The 17,189-nt window shown below is 36.7% G+C and overlaps 1 protein-coding gene across 2 annotated transcripts in view; it reads left to right on the top strand.

Moving 5' to 3' along the window:
* Window positions 1-17,189, top strand: part of MED13L (mediator complex subunit 13L) — a 289,872-nt gene that overhangs the window by 223,171 nt on the left and 49,512 nt on the right. For both annotated transcript variants that reach the window (XM_032309204.1, XM_032309206.1), the window contains exons 5-9: window positions 4,087-4,232; window positions 6,805-6,999; window positions 7,390-7,578; window positions 11,153-11,318; window positions 13,234-13,338. In XM_032309204.1, coding sequence (XP_032165095.1) covers window positions 4,087-4,232; window positions 6,805-6,999; window positions 7,390-7,578; window positions 11,153-11,318; window positions 13,234-13,338 — 801 coding nt within the window. The remainder of the gene's footprint in view (window positions 1-4,086; window positions 4,233-6,804; window positions 7,000-7,389; window positions 7,579-11,152; window positions 11,319-13,233; window positions 13,339-17,189) is intronic.

Raw genomic sequence — 17,189 nt, forward strand, 5'->3', positions numbered from 1 at the left:
AAGTGTGGCTGCAGATGCATTTAAGGTATAAAAGAGGTTAAATAAAGAATTGCCTGAATCAGACCTGATTTTACTGAATAAAGAGTGGAGAATAAATGGAGTTGAGAAGGCGATAGAATACTTGTCAAAAGGTGTGCCTTAAGAGAACGGCCTAAGGCTCCAAGTTTAGTTGGACTGAGTGAAGTTTGCAGTGTTGCTGGTTCTGTGTTCATTTGTTAGTACCTTGTGATCCACAGCATTAGAGGGTTAGTGTAAATGAAGCAGGGATGGGTATAAGTTGCATAGTGTGTGATCACACTGATGAGTGAATATATTTTACGGGGGTGAGTGTTGCATTGATTGAAGACAGAATGTCATGAATGTACTATGAGCACCATGTTAAGAAGGCGGGGAATGAACTCCTCTTGCTGTGCTCTAAACAAATGTGACTTTGGGCACAGTCTTCTCCCTGAATTAGAAGGGTGTTAAGCTTGGTCATCTCTAAAGCCCTTTTCAATTTTCACATGATGAGAGTGTATGAAAAGATGAAATTGAGTGAGTAATGGTTTAGGTAAAAGTAGGTGATGGGTGCGAAGAAACAAGTACAGGTATGGAGCTTGTAATAAGTTGTATCTCCTAACTCTTAATGATAACACTAACATAATGTATCTGCAATTGTTTTGTAGAGTCCCTTATTTTCAGTGTTCATTCACATTATCTGATCATCTTTTAACTGTATAAGGGTTGGTAGGGATATAAATTAGTATCACCACTTACAGATAACCTCACCAGAGCAAAGAACATTGTATTTCAAGTCAAATTCCAGTTGTGCCTCTAAGAATGGCATTGGCAAGCCAGACTTCTTTTTAGCCCTATTTCCTTATCTGTAAAATCAGGAGGGTTGGCTTTTGTATCAGACTACCTGAATTTTACTTTTAGGCAGGTGTCTAGATCAGAGAAATATGACAGTTGTTATGTATCTGCATTTTATCAAGGGATTTGACATAATCTTTTAGATTTTCCTTTGTGGACAAGAAGTAGTGAATGGGTGGCAGCACCCTAGTGAATTTGTAATTTGGGAGCTATCTGATAAGATGACATAGACTTCTATTCTCAGTGTAGTCTTTTTCACCATTTTTGCGATGACATGGGTAAAGATATTGAAGGCTTGCTGATCAAATAGCCAGTACATTGGATAACAGAATCAGAATCAAAGATGATCTCAGCAGGCTTCAACTGAGAGCCAAATATGACAAGATGAAACACCATGGATTCTTCTAGTGCATGCCTGTAGTTGGGCCAACAAGCACACTGCACAAGGATTGGAGGCAGGGGCTTCCTTCAGATCTTGCCTCCATTACTCTCTGTGTGACATATGGCCTCACATTCAAAAGCATAAAAGGATATGAATTGTGAATTCTCTTTCTCCCCCAGTCATGCCGTGTCATTCCCCAAAGGCAAATAGGATTATTAGGTTTTTAAAGTGTATCCTTCCAAAGAAATTTTGTGCCAGCGTAAGCAAATTGTGTATGCATATGTTTCCCCTTCTTCCCATTTTATGCAAGTGGGAGTGTATTACATTGTTTTTGTACCTTAGTTTTTCCCCTCATATTTATGATTTTATGTTGGAGGTTCCTACATGTCAGTGTGATAATTTTCTTTTAAGTGTTTGCACAGTATTACTTTTTAGGGATGAATGATAGATCATAGTTTAGTTAACCAGTTCTTTACTGAAGAACATTTTGGCTATTTTCAGTATTTAACTATTACAAACAATGCTGTAGTCAATAACTGTACAAAAGTTTTATCTATGGAATAAAATCGAAAGGAGTGGTGTTGCTAGGTCAAAGGGAAATTCTATTTTCTAATGTCACTGTTATCATCTCTGCCCTCCTGTGTCACATAATCTTAGAAAAAACAGAACTGTATAGCTGGAAAGGGATATAAATACAATCAAGTTTAGTGGTTCTCAAAGTATGGTCCTTGGGCTCGGAGTAACAGCAGCATCACGTGGGAACTTGTAACAAATGCAGATTCTTGGAGCCCATGCTTGACCTCCTGAATCGGAACGTATGAGGTTCCCAGCAGTTTGTGCTCACAGTTGCTTTTACATAGGAAAAAACTATGATCACAAAGGTGAAGTAACTTAGCACTTGTCTCAAGGTGTGACCTCTGACTTCTTTTTGAAACTCTTTTCCCATCATGTCAGATCTTTCCCCCACTGGAGTTTACAGACTACATGCTGTTCTTAACAACATCCACCCTTGCCTCATGCTCTCTCTCTCACTTTTTCTTTTGTCTCTACTACTGAAATCCCATTTTCATTTGTTCTGTTTTCTTGAAGCACTTGGATCTTCCAGTTTGGAAAAGTCACTACATCTTAACCTTCCTTTGGTATTTTGTTTTTACTTCTCTTTCTGTATGAGTGTCTGATGTACATTCATATCAGTCTTTTGTTAGCTTATACATATGCTCCTTGAGGACAAGGATGATGTTTTATTTGTTGTCACTTTAGGCTCCTTGCACCTTCCTAGCATTTACTAATTGATAGATAAACATCGGTTGCATTTCTTCTCATGCACAGTTGGAAATCAGTGAAATAGAGAACATACTCGGTGCTATGCTCAATATCTGTAACTCTGACCAGTTTTCTTATAAACATGCTATTGACTACACGGGACAGTAGGCATGATGGGGATACGTCAGCTCAGACCCCTCACTGAAGTTCATAGATGGAAAATTAACCCATATGTAATAAGTGATCCTATATTTTGGTTCTCTTATGTGCCAGGCATAATGTGTGTTGAGGCTGATACGTTTCTAATATCATTTTCAAAAATAAAGGACCATGCATTTTTACATTTTACAGTTTACATTTATACCTGTATACATTTAAATTGTAGGTATCATTTCCTCCTTATGAATTTAAAACTTAGAAGTATGGTGTCAAGGGAAGGGATGTTAAAATTTTTCAAAATTCTTAAAAAAATTGAGTTATTATCGTGTTTACTCTGTTGTGCTAAATATCAAGATAGGTGTTTCTTATTGTTGAAACTTCACATTCTGGTAAAATACCCATTTTCTCAGATTATCTCAACATACTTGTCAGAGAAGAATATAGATGATTCCATGTGTGATAGAGTAGAAGTTTTATCACTTTTAGTTCACTTTTTCTTTAAAGCATTAGAATTTTATATCTAAGCAAAATTTAATGTTTTTGGTAGTACTCAGAATCCAGTTTATAATATTTTAGAGAAATTTTGAGAAGAAGCTTATCTTGGAGATGATTTTTTAAATGATACTTGCCTGGCCTACAGTGACTTTGGTTCATCAGGCAAGTGTTCTTATAAGCTGTCTTGAGAAATGGAGATATTATCACTGGCTTAGGGCCAAAATTAACAACTTTGAAAGAATGTGCTTCTGTAGTAATTTTGAAATTATTTTTCTCCAAGACACATCATTTTTATCAATTTTTAGCTAATTGTGTGGAAAATGGAGAAATGGAATGCTTTAATAAAATGTTGTGATCAGAAGCAAATTGTAAAAATTAAATATAATATTACCAGCCCATTTAGAGTCTTGTATTACCTTAGCAGTTGTATATTGGGGACTTACATACAACTGTGTCCTTAATTGTCATTTTTAGATGAACAATTTTAACCATGTTTAATGTTGTAAGCTTGTAAATATGACTGTTACTGTTATGTCATACCAAACATAAGCAAAACTGTTTAATCTTTGCCCCCGAATCCATTAAAGGCCAGTTCATATACAAGTGCATGGGAAGGTAGAAAAATGTTATGATTCTTTTTCTGTCCTTAAGAGTTTATAGTCAGCATAGGAGACTTTATGCAAATGAAATGAGGCAATCTGCACAATAGCTTTCTTAATTTCACAGTGTGGCATAACTAGTATCTTTAATTTGTCAGCAAGGTACTGTTATATTATTTGATCAAATCAACTGAATTTTATGCTATTAATATCATCAGAAGCAAGCTTTGATGGGTGATCGATAAAGTAAAGCTGTATCCCATAAGTAGTTCCTGTGCCTAGCACTCATTTCCTACCAAAAATGTAGAATTGAGTTTCTCATTGTTTCCTTTTTAGTGAGCATTTGTCCTGCGCATTCACATTCTTTCTTCATGGGGAAAGTAATGTATGCACAAGTGTGGAGATTGCCCAACACCAGCCAATTTATTTGATCAATGAGGAGCATATACATATGGCTCAGTCTTCACCTGCACCATTTCAAGGTAAGTAAATGGCAATGTCCTGCTGTCTACCTCTCTCACACCAAGTGGAGAGCCACCTTGCCCATTAAGGTTTGCAGAATGAGATATTATCTTAAATGGACTTTATAAAGCTAAGTGTAAGGGTCAACTTCTGAAGAAGAAAGGAAAAGCTACTATTCACAATGAAAGCTTGTTAGTATTTTGCTGAAAGCTTAGAGCTTATCACATTTACAACATGGTCTTAGGTGAAGTTGTACTAAGGAATAAAATGTAGAGAATTGCCTTCAGAACAAAAGATCAGTATTTGAAAAATACAATCCAATGAGTAATTGACATCAAAAATTAAAGGTTCTCATTGTTTTGTTTGTTCCATGGTTTCAGGCACAACATGACTTACCGAAAATTACTAATTTTGAAATTTCAATCAGAATCCTTTTTCTAGAGTTGTATACTTTCTTCAGTGATGTTAATATCTTTATTATTTCTTTTAATTAGAGGCTCTGTTGATTGTAGGTATTTGGTTGTAATTTAACTTAATGTGTATATGTTCATTAAATCTCAGCTAATCACCTAGATTATATCACAATAACTCCATGTCCCTGTTTCCTAATCATGATTTCTAAATCTTTGGTTTCGTTTTTAGAGTTCAGAATTTTATATGAATAACTTTTTAAATGTTATAATGTTTTTATGTAATAATATTAGATTCACCCTTTTGGAAAAATCTCTTTTGGTTCAGTCTAATTACTAGAGATGCCAGGTTCAAATGGTCGTAGAATATCATACAAAGTAATTTTTTTAAAAAACACTGATCTTTTAACAGATTTAACTAAAATATTTTTATTGACATAACAACCTGTCATGGGTGTTTAGCCTCTGTATTACATAAGATTGGTTTTTGATTTCCTGCAGATGATTCTGATTTAATTTGATGAAAACATCTGTTCCTTGCCCTAAAGATATTTGAGCCTTTTAAATTTTTTTTAAGGTAAAAAAGAATGTTGAATCCTCATTTAACTCTCTCCTAATTGTTACCTATTTTTTTTTATCCCCTCTTTTTGTAATACATTTTAAACCATGTACTTTACCATTCCATAATTTTTGGTATTTGCTGTGTGAACATTTATAAAATTCAAAACCCAGTTCCCAAACTGTATACTTAAGAGTTGTACAATATTTGCATATTATGGAGTACCAGAATTATTCAATACTGTGTTTTGTTAACTATGAAGGTGCTGAAGACCATCTTACTTCATTCTAGACTTTATCACTGAAAAAAAAAAAGCATTTATTTATGATAAGAACAGAAGGATTTCCTAATCATGAGGGGAGGTAACTAATCTAAGTTGGGAAAGATAATATTAGCAATATCAGGTCTCCATAAACCAGTTATTTTAGGTCTTATCGTTTGTTTCTGATGTCTGGAGTGATAGAAGACTTTTTTGTGGGATGTTACCCTGCTTATTTCCCTTGATTGGTGTGGAGGAGGGGCATTCTTGGGGCAGATGTTGGCCTGTAAATAATTTTAGTGAATATAATTAATGTGGGATGTGGGAATTTCCTAGAAGTATTAATATAGAAATATTGATTATTGATGTAGGAATTTCCTAGAAGTATTAATGCAGAAATATTCCCTTTGATTAACTGTGTTGGTTGGACTCAGTATTTTTATCCTATTTGAATCAGTGAGGAACAACTGAAAGATACCAAGAAATATGTGATGTCTATAGCTATCACCGAATATTGTAACATATCATCCAGCTATCAAAAAAATAAAGCCATCCAAAGAAAGAACATCTCATTTAATGCCTATGCTGAGATCTTTGTAGAGATTAGGATTAAGAAAAAGTTTATCTCTGGAAAAATACTGTTTGGAAGGTTAACTCTCCTAGACTACAAACTGGCTGGGTTATATGCAGCATCATGTTAACTATATTTTTGTGGCTAGGTCAGTGAAAATAACATCAGGTCAAACACTGGAAGAGGTAGAGGGACTTTGAGTCCTTTACTTTGAGTTTAATAAGTTTTGCTTAGAGTTGTTTCATCAATGACCTTCAAAACAGTTGTAACTGAAATTATAACTAAGCATTATGTTTCAGACTTGGTACATCACGACCTTTTTGCTATTACAAGTTATTTTTATATGTTATTTTTAAAATTACAACAAATACCTAGGAATTCTCAGAAACCCTGGAAAATGTGTCCAAGTTCTAGGCAGGTTTTGGGATATATGTATTAAATGGTTTTGTTATAAAAGAGTCTCTGTTCACATTATCAAACTCTTATCAAACAGGTGTATAGAAGCTTTCATAAATAGTTTATATATTGTGTGTTACTACAGCTGTCTGATTTTTTTTTTTTACCTCTCCCATTTGATTTCCTTAAAAAACTGATGTATGTTGAGATGCATATAGGTAAGAGGTACTAAAATGAGAAACTTTAAAAAATAAGACTGTAAAAGGAGTCCGGAAATAAAGAGCCCTATCTAGTAAGTGAGGCTGGACTTTAGCCTAAATGACCACATATGTGGCCTTACACGTAAGTAGGAGTTATTACCCTGATCTGTAACATATGTTTCTCCTCCCTGCCTTAGTACTGGTAAGTCCTTATGGCTTAAATGGCACGCTAACAGGCCAGGCATACAAGATGTCAGACCCAGCCACCCGTAAGCTGATCGAGGAATGGCAGTATTTCTATCCCATGGTGCTGAAAAAGAAAGAAGAATTGAAAGAGGAAGAAGAGTTGGGATACAACGATGATTTCCCTGTGGCTGTCGAAGTAATTGTTGGTAAGAAAATATTTTGCCTGAAGAACTTTATTCTATCTTCTTCATCTTTCTTAATTTAAAAAGATAATCATTGAGATTCATCAAAAATAATCTCCATAATTTTCCCATTTTTTTTTTTATTCTCTTGATACAGTGGTATATGCTGAGTAGTTATCTTGCCTGAAGCACCAGTGGTCCCTGTCTTCCAAATGCTATTATCATAATGTTGGAGCACATGTTTAAACAGCTATTAACTTAGGAAGGAATGGAGCACATCACTTTTGGCAGTACCTAATGAGCACCTCATTTTCATCATTGAGCTTTGACTCTGACCACTAGAATATCAAAGTTGGCATCCCAGTGTGAACTTTTTCTCAGGCCTGGTTCTCTCCTTGCTCTCTTTCCTTACAGGTGGTGTTCGGATGGTTTATCCTTCGGCATTTGTTTTGATCTCTCAGAATGATATCCCAGTTCCTCAGAGTGTTGCTGGTGCTGGAGGCCATATTACAGTGGGGCAGCAGGGACTTGGTAGTGTGAAGGACCCAAGTAACTGTGGGATGCCTCTTACCCCTCCCACTTCTCCAGAACAGGCTGTCATAGGTGAGTATAATCCAGGAATGTATTCATCCAGGTGGAGGAGATCACAGAAAACTATGTAGCTCCCTTGCCATGGAACAGATGAGTAAACTCACATTGAGAAATGCCTTATGCCAAGAGATGGAGGTAGAGTGACATGGGAAGTCTGCAAAATACAGAAGGAAAATTTTCAACAAATAGAATGGATGTGCTTCCGAATTTGAATTGTGCCCTATTAGTCTTTATTCCAGTTAGACAGTGTAGTTGTTTCTCTTAAGTTCTATACACACATCTGTCCCTTTACACACATGTATGTGTGTGCACACACACAGACATACATGAACAAGGGACAAGGTGGAGGCTGCTCTTTTTTTCCTTAAAACAAATGGAAACCGCTTAATCAGAAAATAGCTGAAACATTTGCCCAGTTGGCCATTGCCAGGCAGGAACATGTCTGGTATAATTCTTTTCTTGTTATATTATAAAGGTAGACTGGCATTCAGAAGCTCTCAGGAAAATGCTTTGTTCTGTCAGTCATCTGTCTACATTAATGATCAGTATTAATTACATATGAAACTTCAAAAAAATTTCCTTCATGAAAAAATTCAGAAATTGTTTAAATTGGGAGCGTTTTGCCATCTTTGGAGTAGTATATTTTCTGTGTTAACTTTTTGGTTGTTGTAGTTGACGTCGTTTTAATTGGAAATCTAGTCATTAATATTCATCAGACTTGAGCTGAAGAGAGATTATTTATAGGCTTTTTAATGTGGGCCATGTTAGCGAAAGCATCAGAGTAGATAAAGTCTTGACTGCTGAACTGAAAACAGACTATGCAGCATGATACACACTTACGTGGCTATTCTCATGAGATTCCCTAAGATGGCATTTCACAGTTTCCGACGTGGTGCTTCGCATGTGCAGGGGATTCAGTAAATGTTCATGGTTAAGCAGTATATCGGGCGCAAGTATAGAGGCTGTGATTGAGCACCTAATTTAAAAATCTGGCTATATAGCTTTTACTAGGTGAGTTGGCCTTATTAAATTCTCAAACTTGGCCTGAGCCTCCAATTCCTTCTCTGTTAAGTACTATGTACTTGACAGCTATTACACATACTAGGTAAAAAGCTTGACAGCGCTCTGTAGGCAGCAAAGCAGTATACAAATGGTGGCGTAAGCAATTTGAAGCAGTACTCAAAACACGATTATGTTATCTGGAAGGAGTTACTCAGATATGGTGCGGAAGGCATAGAAATGGGCAGCAGGCAGCCTCTGTCTTGAGAAGCCATGTAGTTGCTGAGACAGTAAGAAAAAAGGGACATCCAACTCTGATGTGGCAGAGCAGAGAATTTGGATGATTCCTTGTGAAAGGATTTGCTCAGTTTTTATTAAAAAAGAAGAAAACCAGAAAAAGGAAAAAGAAAAAATACTTCTACAGACTTTTTAATAATCATCATAGAGAAGATATATTGATACAGAGACTAGAATTAGTATCTCTTAGGGATATTTGTATTCAACTTAAAATTGAAACTTAAAATTGAAAGCCTGCTGTATGCATGATGTCCTAGGGTCTGATCAGTTAGGAACGATAAATTTCACGATTCAGAAACACCAGGTTTTGTTTATTGTGGATTTCAATGTGGACTTCCTAACTCCAGGTCTTTACATTACTTCCTTTGACTCTGTGTAGGTCATTTGTGCTAAGCCCTGGGTAAATAAATCCCCTGATGCCTCCTAACTCTCTAAAGCCAACCAGATAAAAGCAATTGGAATCTTTGTTGTAAAGTGAATTTGTTTTAATTTTTACATCATGATACAATGAATTATAGCTTAGGACTCTTAATGCTGTCTCAGAGACAAAGACATCTTGGTCAGCCTTGTATTTCTGCAGTTGATAAACATTGAGCATCGCCATGTTTTCCTACATATAGGACAAAATGTGTCCCTTTTTCCCTAAAATGGCAAAGAATCTTCTAGATTAGCAGGGGACCTAGGAGGGCCAACTGGTTTTGGTGAAATCACTCTTGCCTCATGTGGGTAGGTACCTCTGCTTGTGTCTCCTACTTATGGAGATAATTTTGAGGAACAACATTCAGTTTGTATATGATGGCATGGAGTATAGGTCTTGTCTAGTTCCCTATGAGGTATCATCCCCATTTTAATTAAATCATTAAAAGCTACTGAAAAGCATTAACCCAGCTTTAATCTTAAAAAACTGTGCCTTATTTTCCTCATCCCTTTTATTTTTTGATCATATTCATCCCATATGACACTGTGGGTATATGATCTCTTTGGCTAAATTGTAAGGTGTTTGGGAGCACAGGGCTATGTGTTGTACTTCTGTTTCTCTGTTTATCCCAGTTTTATAATAAGCATTTGCAAATCCACTATAGAATTGAAGTGAATTATTTTGTACCGTATACCAAGTCAGGGAACTTTAAAGATAAAGATAGCAGTAAAAGACCAAATTTTTTGTCTCCTTTATCTAATTTTTAATATAATAATTCTTTCATGGGGAGCAAGCAATTTTTAGTTCTTAGAACCAGCATTTTGATGCTGGTTTATGTTTTTTTGTCTTAAATAGAACTAAGCCCAACCATTCAGCTCATCTGAACATGGTTGTGTTCCAGCATATCAGGACTACTAATTTGTGGTATAAGGTTGTTTATTTTTCAGATGAGGGTGGAGGTTTCCAGAGTGCTTAAAATTGATTATTTTGGTCAAGATGTTTTGTATCATAGTTCTATTGAGGATAAAACCCACAGTATATCTATGAAGTTAAATAGATGAAAGTAATTGAATCAGAATTTAATACTGGAAATCAACTTCAGTATTTGTCTTGTGTGATAGAAATAGTAAAATACTCATATAACCAAAAACTAGTATTACCAGTAATCCTAATGCACCTAATAGAAAGAAATGGGATTATATACCAACCATAGCTGGAAAAGCTAAGTGGAGTTATTAGAGAGAAACTAGTGAATAATCCTCTGATACAGAATGTCGAGATAACCTTTCAGTATTTTAGCACTAAGATTTCATAAATTGTGTCAGGCATAAGGACAGACAGTTCCACACGCAAATTTGAAATTTGATCTTGTTAAAAGCTTTGTGCCATTAAGTTCTTTCTCTGACCCAGGGCGCTATGTGCAATTGCTGCATAGATTTTTAGCTAAATGAGCAGAAAGCTCCCTCTGCTGTTTTGTTCTGCCTTGAAACTTACTTATTGCATTGTTGATTTAAAAATTTAAAACAATCTATTTGTGATCACATCTTTAGTACTATGATATATAAGCCTTTATAGCTAAGTTGTCTCCAATATCTGTAGAGTTGGAATGCCTCTGAATGGCTATGCCCTTGGGTTGTGTGAGTGTGTGAGTGTTGATGTGGTGAACTATTTTAGGGAAGAGACAAAGAACCGTCCAAAGTGCCAGTACACACAAATTGTGCTCAGAGCTATAGGTAGTGTTCTTGCCAGGGTGCTACATGAATAATACGGGTTTCAAAAATCAAAACATTTCTGTGAAGTAAGCTTACAGTCTGTGTACCAGGAGACCTTTTCAGATAATTTTCACATTCCCAAGTTGTCTGTCTTTTCCAGGGGACAGTGGAGGTACGCAGAGTGCTGTCAGTCACCTAGGCTCCCAAGACGGGGGGATGATAACTATGCACAGTCCAAAGAGATCGGGGAAGATTCCTCCAAAACTCCACAATCATATGGTCCATCGAGTCTGGAAGGAATGCATCCTCAACAGAACCCAGTCCAAGTATGATTTTTGCATTACGTCTGGATCATGGTTTAGTAACACCATCTCTTTGATTACTATGTGAAGAGTGTTAGTCACATTGAACCATCGTGTGACCAAACCTGAAGGGTCATTGGATTGGTAGATCATCTTTTTGAACATAATAGTGCAAAATTGAATGCAAGAGTGTTAAAGATGTTGACTTGACTTGATTTGATTGGTTATCTAGGAAATTTGGAAGTTCCTGAGTATCTCAAGATTGGTAAGGTATCCATCTGATATTTTTTAGAACAGATGGCTGAGGGCAGTAGTCAGTGGGTTGGTTTTCCTCTGTATACCAATTTATGAATGTTTTCTATTTGCAAAGGGAAATGACCTTCTTTGTCACATTTTCTGTGACTTAGGTCTTCTGTTTTAAATGACAGTACAGTTCTAAACTGAACTGATGATAGAGGGGTGTTTGCCACCTGCTGTGCTTCTGTTGGTTGATTTCCAGAGGCCATATTCTTTGCTTCCCCTATCTGACTTTGCTTCCTTCCTTTGCCCCCATCCCTCCTCTTGCTCTCTTCCCTGCCTTCCTTAGCATATTTTTGAAAAAGTGGAAGAATTGATTCTAAGAAGAGATTGCTGGTGGTAATTATTTTAATTACTTGAATGATAACAAATAGTAGTCAATAAATACTCTTCCACTTACCAGGGTTTACATAAACATATTCAGCATATTTTCACATCTCTTGATATAACTGAGATGTCCCCTTTCTGGAGTGAGGAAGTAAACAAAGGAGTTTTCATTCTCTAGAACAGAATAAATATGGACACTCTGGCCAAGAACTGCTAAAAAGTCCACTCCTTTTAGAAATCAGTTAAATGTTCCTTCAGTTACTACTACTTAAAGAGTTTGACATACAGATATAAAAGCTGTCATGTGGGTCTAGATTTTAGGAAATTCATACTATGTATTTATCTCTTATGAATTGGTTCTAGATTAGGCTGCTAAAGAAGGTATAGTAGATAAAATCTAAAATAATTGCAGTGGAAGATTATCTGTCATGTTCTAGAACTAACAAGGGATCTCTAGTCACTTGAAAATGATCCTTTGCTCTAGAATAATTGGTGCAGATATTTTCACCTCTAGCTACAATGCCTGGATAATTTCCAAGTTAACATTTTCTTTTTTCGTTTCTTCTCATTTACTGTCTTTGATTTTTATCACCACTAACCTGTCACCTCCACCAGCTCTAATAGCCTCTTTACTCCGCAGCACAGAACAGGGCAGTGAGACACCCAGAAGGGCAAGGGAGGGTGGAGAGTAAGAGAAGTCCCGCTAGAGCTGTCACTGGAGCACTTTGCAATATCAGCAGTAGCTAAAACAGCAATACAGAAATACTGCCCAGTGTTCTTACTGTCACTGTGTAATAATAGACATCTGCTTTTTGCTACCAATTACTAATGACAAGTAGGAGGTAATTTTTTCCTTGTCTTTAATTGACATTACAAGTGTAGAGTGCTGCTTAAATGCTAGTGAATATAGGAGTTTTAAGAGTGGCTTAAACAGTCTGTCTCAGGGCATAAATTCACAGATGCTGGGAAAAGATAATTTTAAAAATTTAAGTTAATTTCTACAAAATTGAGGTGACTTTTTAAAGCAACAACTAATAGTGCCAGATAGTGTTTTAAGTGCTTTGTATCCATGTTAAAATGTGCAGTCAACTTAAATAGAAATATTTGAACCTTGCTTCTTCTAGCGCATAGAACAAGTTTGCTCTTCCTACGTCCCTCTCCCCACCCCCGCCCCCAACCTTGGATTGCTCAGCACTATCAGCTAGCTAACATTACTATGGGAAATGTATTCAGGTCTTTTAAAACACCCCCCTCCCCCATCGAGATATAAGTATTTTCTCATGTTTACACAAGTCACATTTTTAACCTTTTTTAGGAGGAGCCAAATGTCAACTCCAACTCTTGAAGAAGAGCCTGCTAATAATCCTGCTACTTGGGATTTTGTGGATCCAACCCAAAGAGTCAGCTGTTCCTGTTCTAGGTAGGTAGTAGACAAGGCAGAACAGGGGTCAGATAAAATGTTGGGACCTTGTTGTGTTGGCTGTCTCGTGGACTCTCAGACTGCTTCTTCTTCATCATTTTATTTTGTTTTGTTTTGTTTTCAGTCTTCCTTCTCTAGTAGAGAAGGAAAAGATAGGTCTTTTCTTTTATACAGATGATAACAGTTTTATTGTCAGGACTCAAAAAGAGCTTTTTTTTTTTTTTTTTTTTTTTTTTTTAAAAGATTTTATTTATTCATTTGAGAGAGAGACAGTGAGAGAGAGAGCATGAGCGAGGAGAAGGTCAGAGGGAGAAGCAGACTCCCCATGGAGCTGGGAGCCCGATGCGGGACTCGATCCCGGGATTCCGGGATCATGACCTGAGCCGAAGGCAGTCGTCCAACCAACTGAGCCACCCAGGCATCCCAAAAAGAGCTTTATTTGACAACTGTGACTGTGGCCCTGTTATCAAATTGCTCCCACAAACTTTTTTGCGGTAACTACTCCAAAACCAAAAGGCATTTGATAAGACAGTCTATTCCCCTTTAAATGAATTTATTTAATTGTTCTTAATTTTAAAATAGAGGTAAATACTAAACAAGTTGGCTAGAGTTCATAGAATTTGGATTAAATCGACCTTCCATAGATAATTTGTCTTGTTGTCAGTGCTGGTATGTTTTGATGCTTGAGGTAAGTATTTAGTAATAAAACCTGCCAGAAGCTAAAATTATTCATTCAGTTAGATACGAAGCTAAAATTATTCATTCAGTTAGATACTTGAATTAGAACCCTGAATTGATTTCTGTAGAAAATATTTGCTCCCCTGTATATTACCTTGAGTTATCACTCCTTGTAGTAGTAAAGAGTCTTATTGTCATGGGCTTTCATTAGGGTTCTTAGATTTCTTTCTTTCTTTCTTTCTTTCTTTCTTTCTTTCTTTCTTTCTTTCTTTCTTCCTTTCTTCCTTTTTTTTTTCCTTTTAAGATTTTATTTATTTATTTTACACGTATGCGAGAGGGCAGAATGTTCTCACGCAGGGGGAGAGCCAGGAGGAGAGGGATGGAGAGAATCTCAATCAGACCCTGTACTGAACACAGAACCTGATGCGGGATTTGATTTCATGACCCCGAGATCATGACCTGAACCAAAATGAAGAGTTGAATGCTTAACCAGCTGAGCCAGCCAAGTACCCCAGTGTTCTTAGATTTCTTAAGTGTATATCAGCCTCACCCCTAGCTCAGGTGACTGTTGAGGATGTGATGGTGATTATTCACTTAATGAGCAACTTAGAGTAGCTTTGCTTCCAAAGTACATATTTTCCCATTTGATACTGTTCAACAATTAGAAAAAGTTCTTTTGAGATAAAATATATTAAGAAAATGGCCATTCGTTTCCCTAGTTTTTTAGGGGTTCTTATTGTGACATAAATAAGTTGGCTTCAGGGTAGGGAAGCAGTCAAATGACCCCTGAGAATATGTACAAACTGTGTGTGTGTGTATGTGTACGTGCTTAAACAGCAGTTTTCACACCGTATTCCCGTCCTCTCCTCTCTTGTCCCTTATGTTGATTCTCTTTTATCAAGCTCTGCCTCTCTAGTCAGCTTTTTTTTTTTTTTTTTTTTGAGAGATGCTGTAAATATTAGCCTAATGAAATGTGCACTATTGATTTTTTAAGGAGGGTGTTTTTGAAGAAGTTGTTCATTAAGGATCCTCTCTGAGCACCTCTTGTCTCAGGATAGGTGTGGTATACCAGCTGAATACCTGTTTTCCTTCTGTTTCTAGGCCATTGTAACTTGTGTGACAGAAAGCCTTTTCTTATTAATTCTTATTTCTAAGCAGCTCATAGCCAAGTTATGGTCCACCTTTAGAACGTACCTAGGATAAAAATGTTGGTGTATTTAGCTTTGCTTATGCCCTCATCCTATTTTTGCTCCTCTTTTCCTTAATCTAGATTTTTCAGCTGTTAAAAATAACCTTTTTGTTGATTTCTGTGACATTTTTATTTGCTCCCTTGAATTGTTTTTACCTGAAGTGTAAATAAATAGCACTTTTTCTTTTGTCCTTTGGAATCACTCCTCTATTTCCTGACCAGATTCTTATACCTTCAGGTCTTTTTTTAGTTATGCTTTTCATTCCATTGACTTCCAAGTATTTATCTCTAGACCTGACTTCTCATACATACTCTGGTCTTATATTTTGGGGGATGCCTTTAAGAAATATCCTTAATATTGACATGTGTGTTTTCTCACAAGTCAAGTATCTTGTTCCAGTCATTTTTATCACAGTTTCCCCTTTTCAGCCTAGAAACTTTATCATTTATTATTTTTCTTCATTTTATAGATGAATTTTATCCTTGCATTTCACACTGATGTCCTTGGAAATGTCTATGATAGTAATTCTAGTTGCCTCGTTCTTTTAGTCACCTTGTGTTTCTACACTATTTGGCTCTGCTTCTGGTTCCTTCCCACCACTGGACCACTCATATAGTTAGCCTTTTGAGGCTGATTTCCTGCTCCTTGCTTCACTGAGGCCTCTTACCTGATCAGAGATTTGCTGTGATAGTCTGATAGTCTGTTACTCCCTAGTGTATCCCTGATTGTAACCATTTCACAATGTAGCCGAGTCATTAAATACAACTGAAAAAAAAAATGACTTTATGAGATTTTCTGGTTTGCCAAAAGTCCTTACTTTGAAGAGGCTACCATAAAATATCTATCAAAGGACTGGTGTGGGTAAATGCTCTGAGAGAGAAAATCCAAGTGAAAAAGTTTTATGTAAAAGATTCTTTGAACTGGGACGCCTAGGTGGCTCAGTTGGTTAAGCAGCTGCCTTCGGCTCAGGTCATGATCCCAGGGTCCTGGGATCGAGTCCCACATCAGGCTCCTTGCTCGGCAGAGAGCCTGCTTCTCCCTCTGCCTCTGCCTGCCTCTCTGTCTGCCTGTGCTCACTCGCTCTCTCTCCCTCTGTCTCTGACAAATAAATAAAATCTTTAAAAAAAAAAAAAAAGATTCTTTGAACTGTTTTAAAATAAGCCCCTTCCAAGATGTGATTGAGATTATTTTCAGATGAGACATTCACCTCTTAGTGTGCTGCTGTGCCCTGGAGATTTAAAGTGCAATTTCCCCCTTATTGTCAGTAGCTTTATGCTTAAACAACCTTCTTCAAACTCTGATTTTTTTTTTTTTTAAAGAGTAGCAAAGACTTCAGCAAGAGTCTTTTCAGATTATCTACTGCAAGATTACCAAACCCGTTATGGAATGGTCCACTCCTCACACTATTTAATGGCCTTATGGGGCAGGGTGGCCATCCTGCTGTCCCACTAAACCATCCCATTATGCCACACAAATCCGTTTTACTGCTCACTAGGGTACCATTGAGTGTGATATAGCAGTAATTTAATGCCACCCTAGTGGCCTCAGAGAGTTACTGCTGCATGGGCAGGAGAGCTCAGGTTTTTTTCCCTGGGTGGATTTATATATTGGGAGGAACTGGCTGACCTACTGTATAACTTTGTTGCACAGATTAAACCTTGGCATCATCTAGTGGGCCCTTCCTGAGCAATATCTCACACCTATGCTTGCCAAGAAGTGTGTTAGGATGTGAGCAGACTTGCTACCCTGCTTGGTACAGCTGCGTTTGTTGTTTTCATATTCACTCACCACTTTTTTTTTTTTTTTTTTTAAACTTCTGTCTAATTTTGTGAGTCTGGAAGATCCAAAGTTGTCTTTTATTCCTTCTTTTTTTGATAAGAATGGCATATAAGATTTCTAGTCTATTTATTCTGTTAAAGATTCGTGGATTGACCCTCATTTTCTTGTTTTCACACTTTGGGGGAGAATCACAATTATTTTATC

This window comes from Mustela erminea, chromosome 13 (assembly GCF_009829155.1).
Source record: "Mustela erminea isolate mMusErm1 chromosome 13, mMusErm1.Pri, whole genome shotgun sequence".
NCBI classification, from domain to species: Eukaryota; Metazoa; Chordata; class Mammalia; order Carnivora; family Mustelidae; genus Mustela; species Mustela erminea.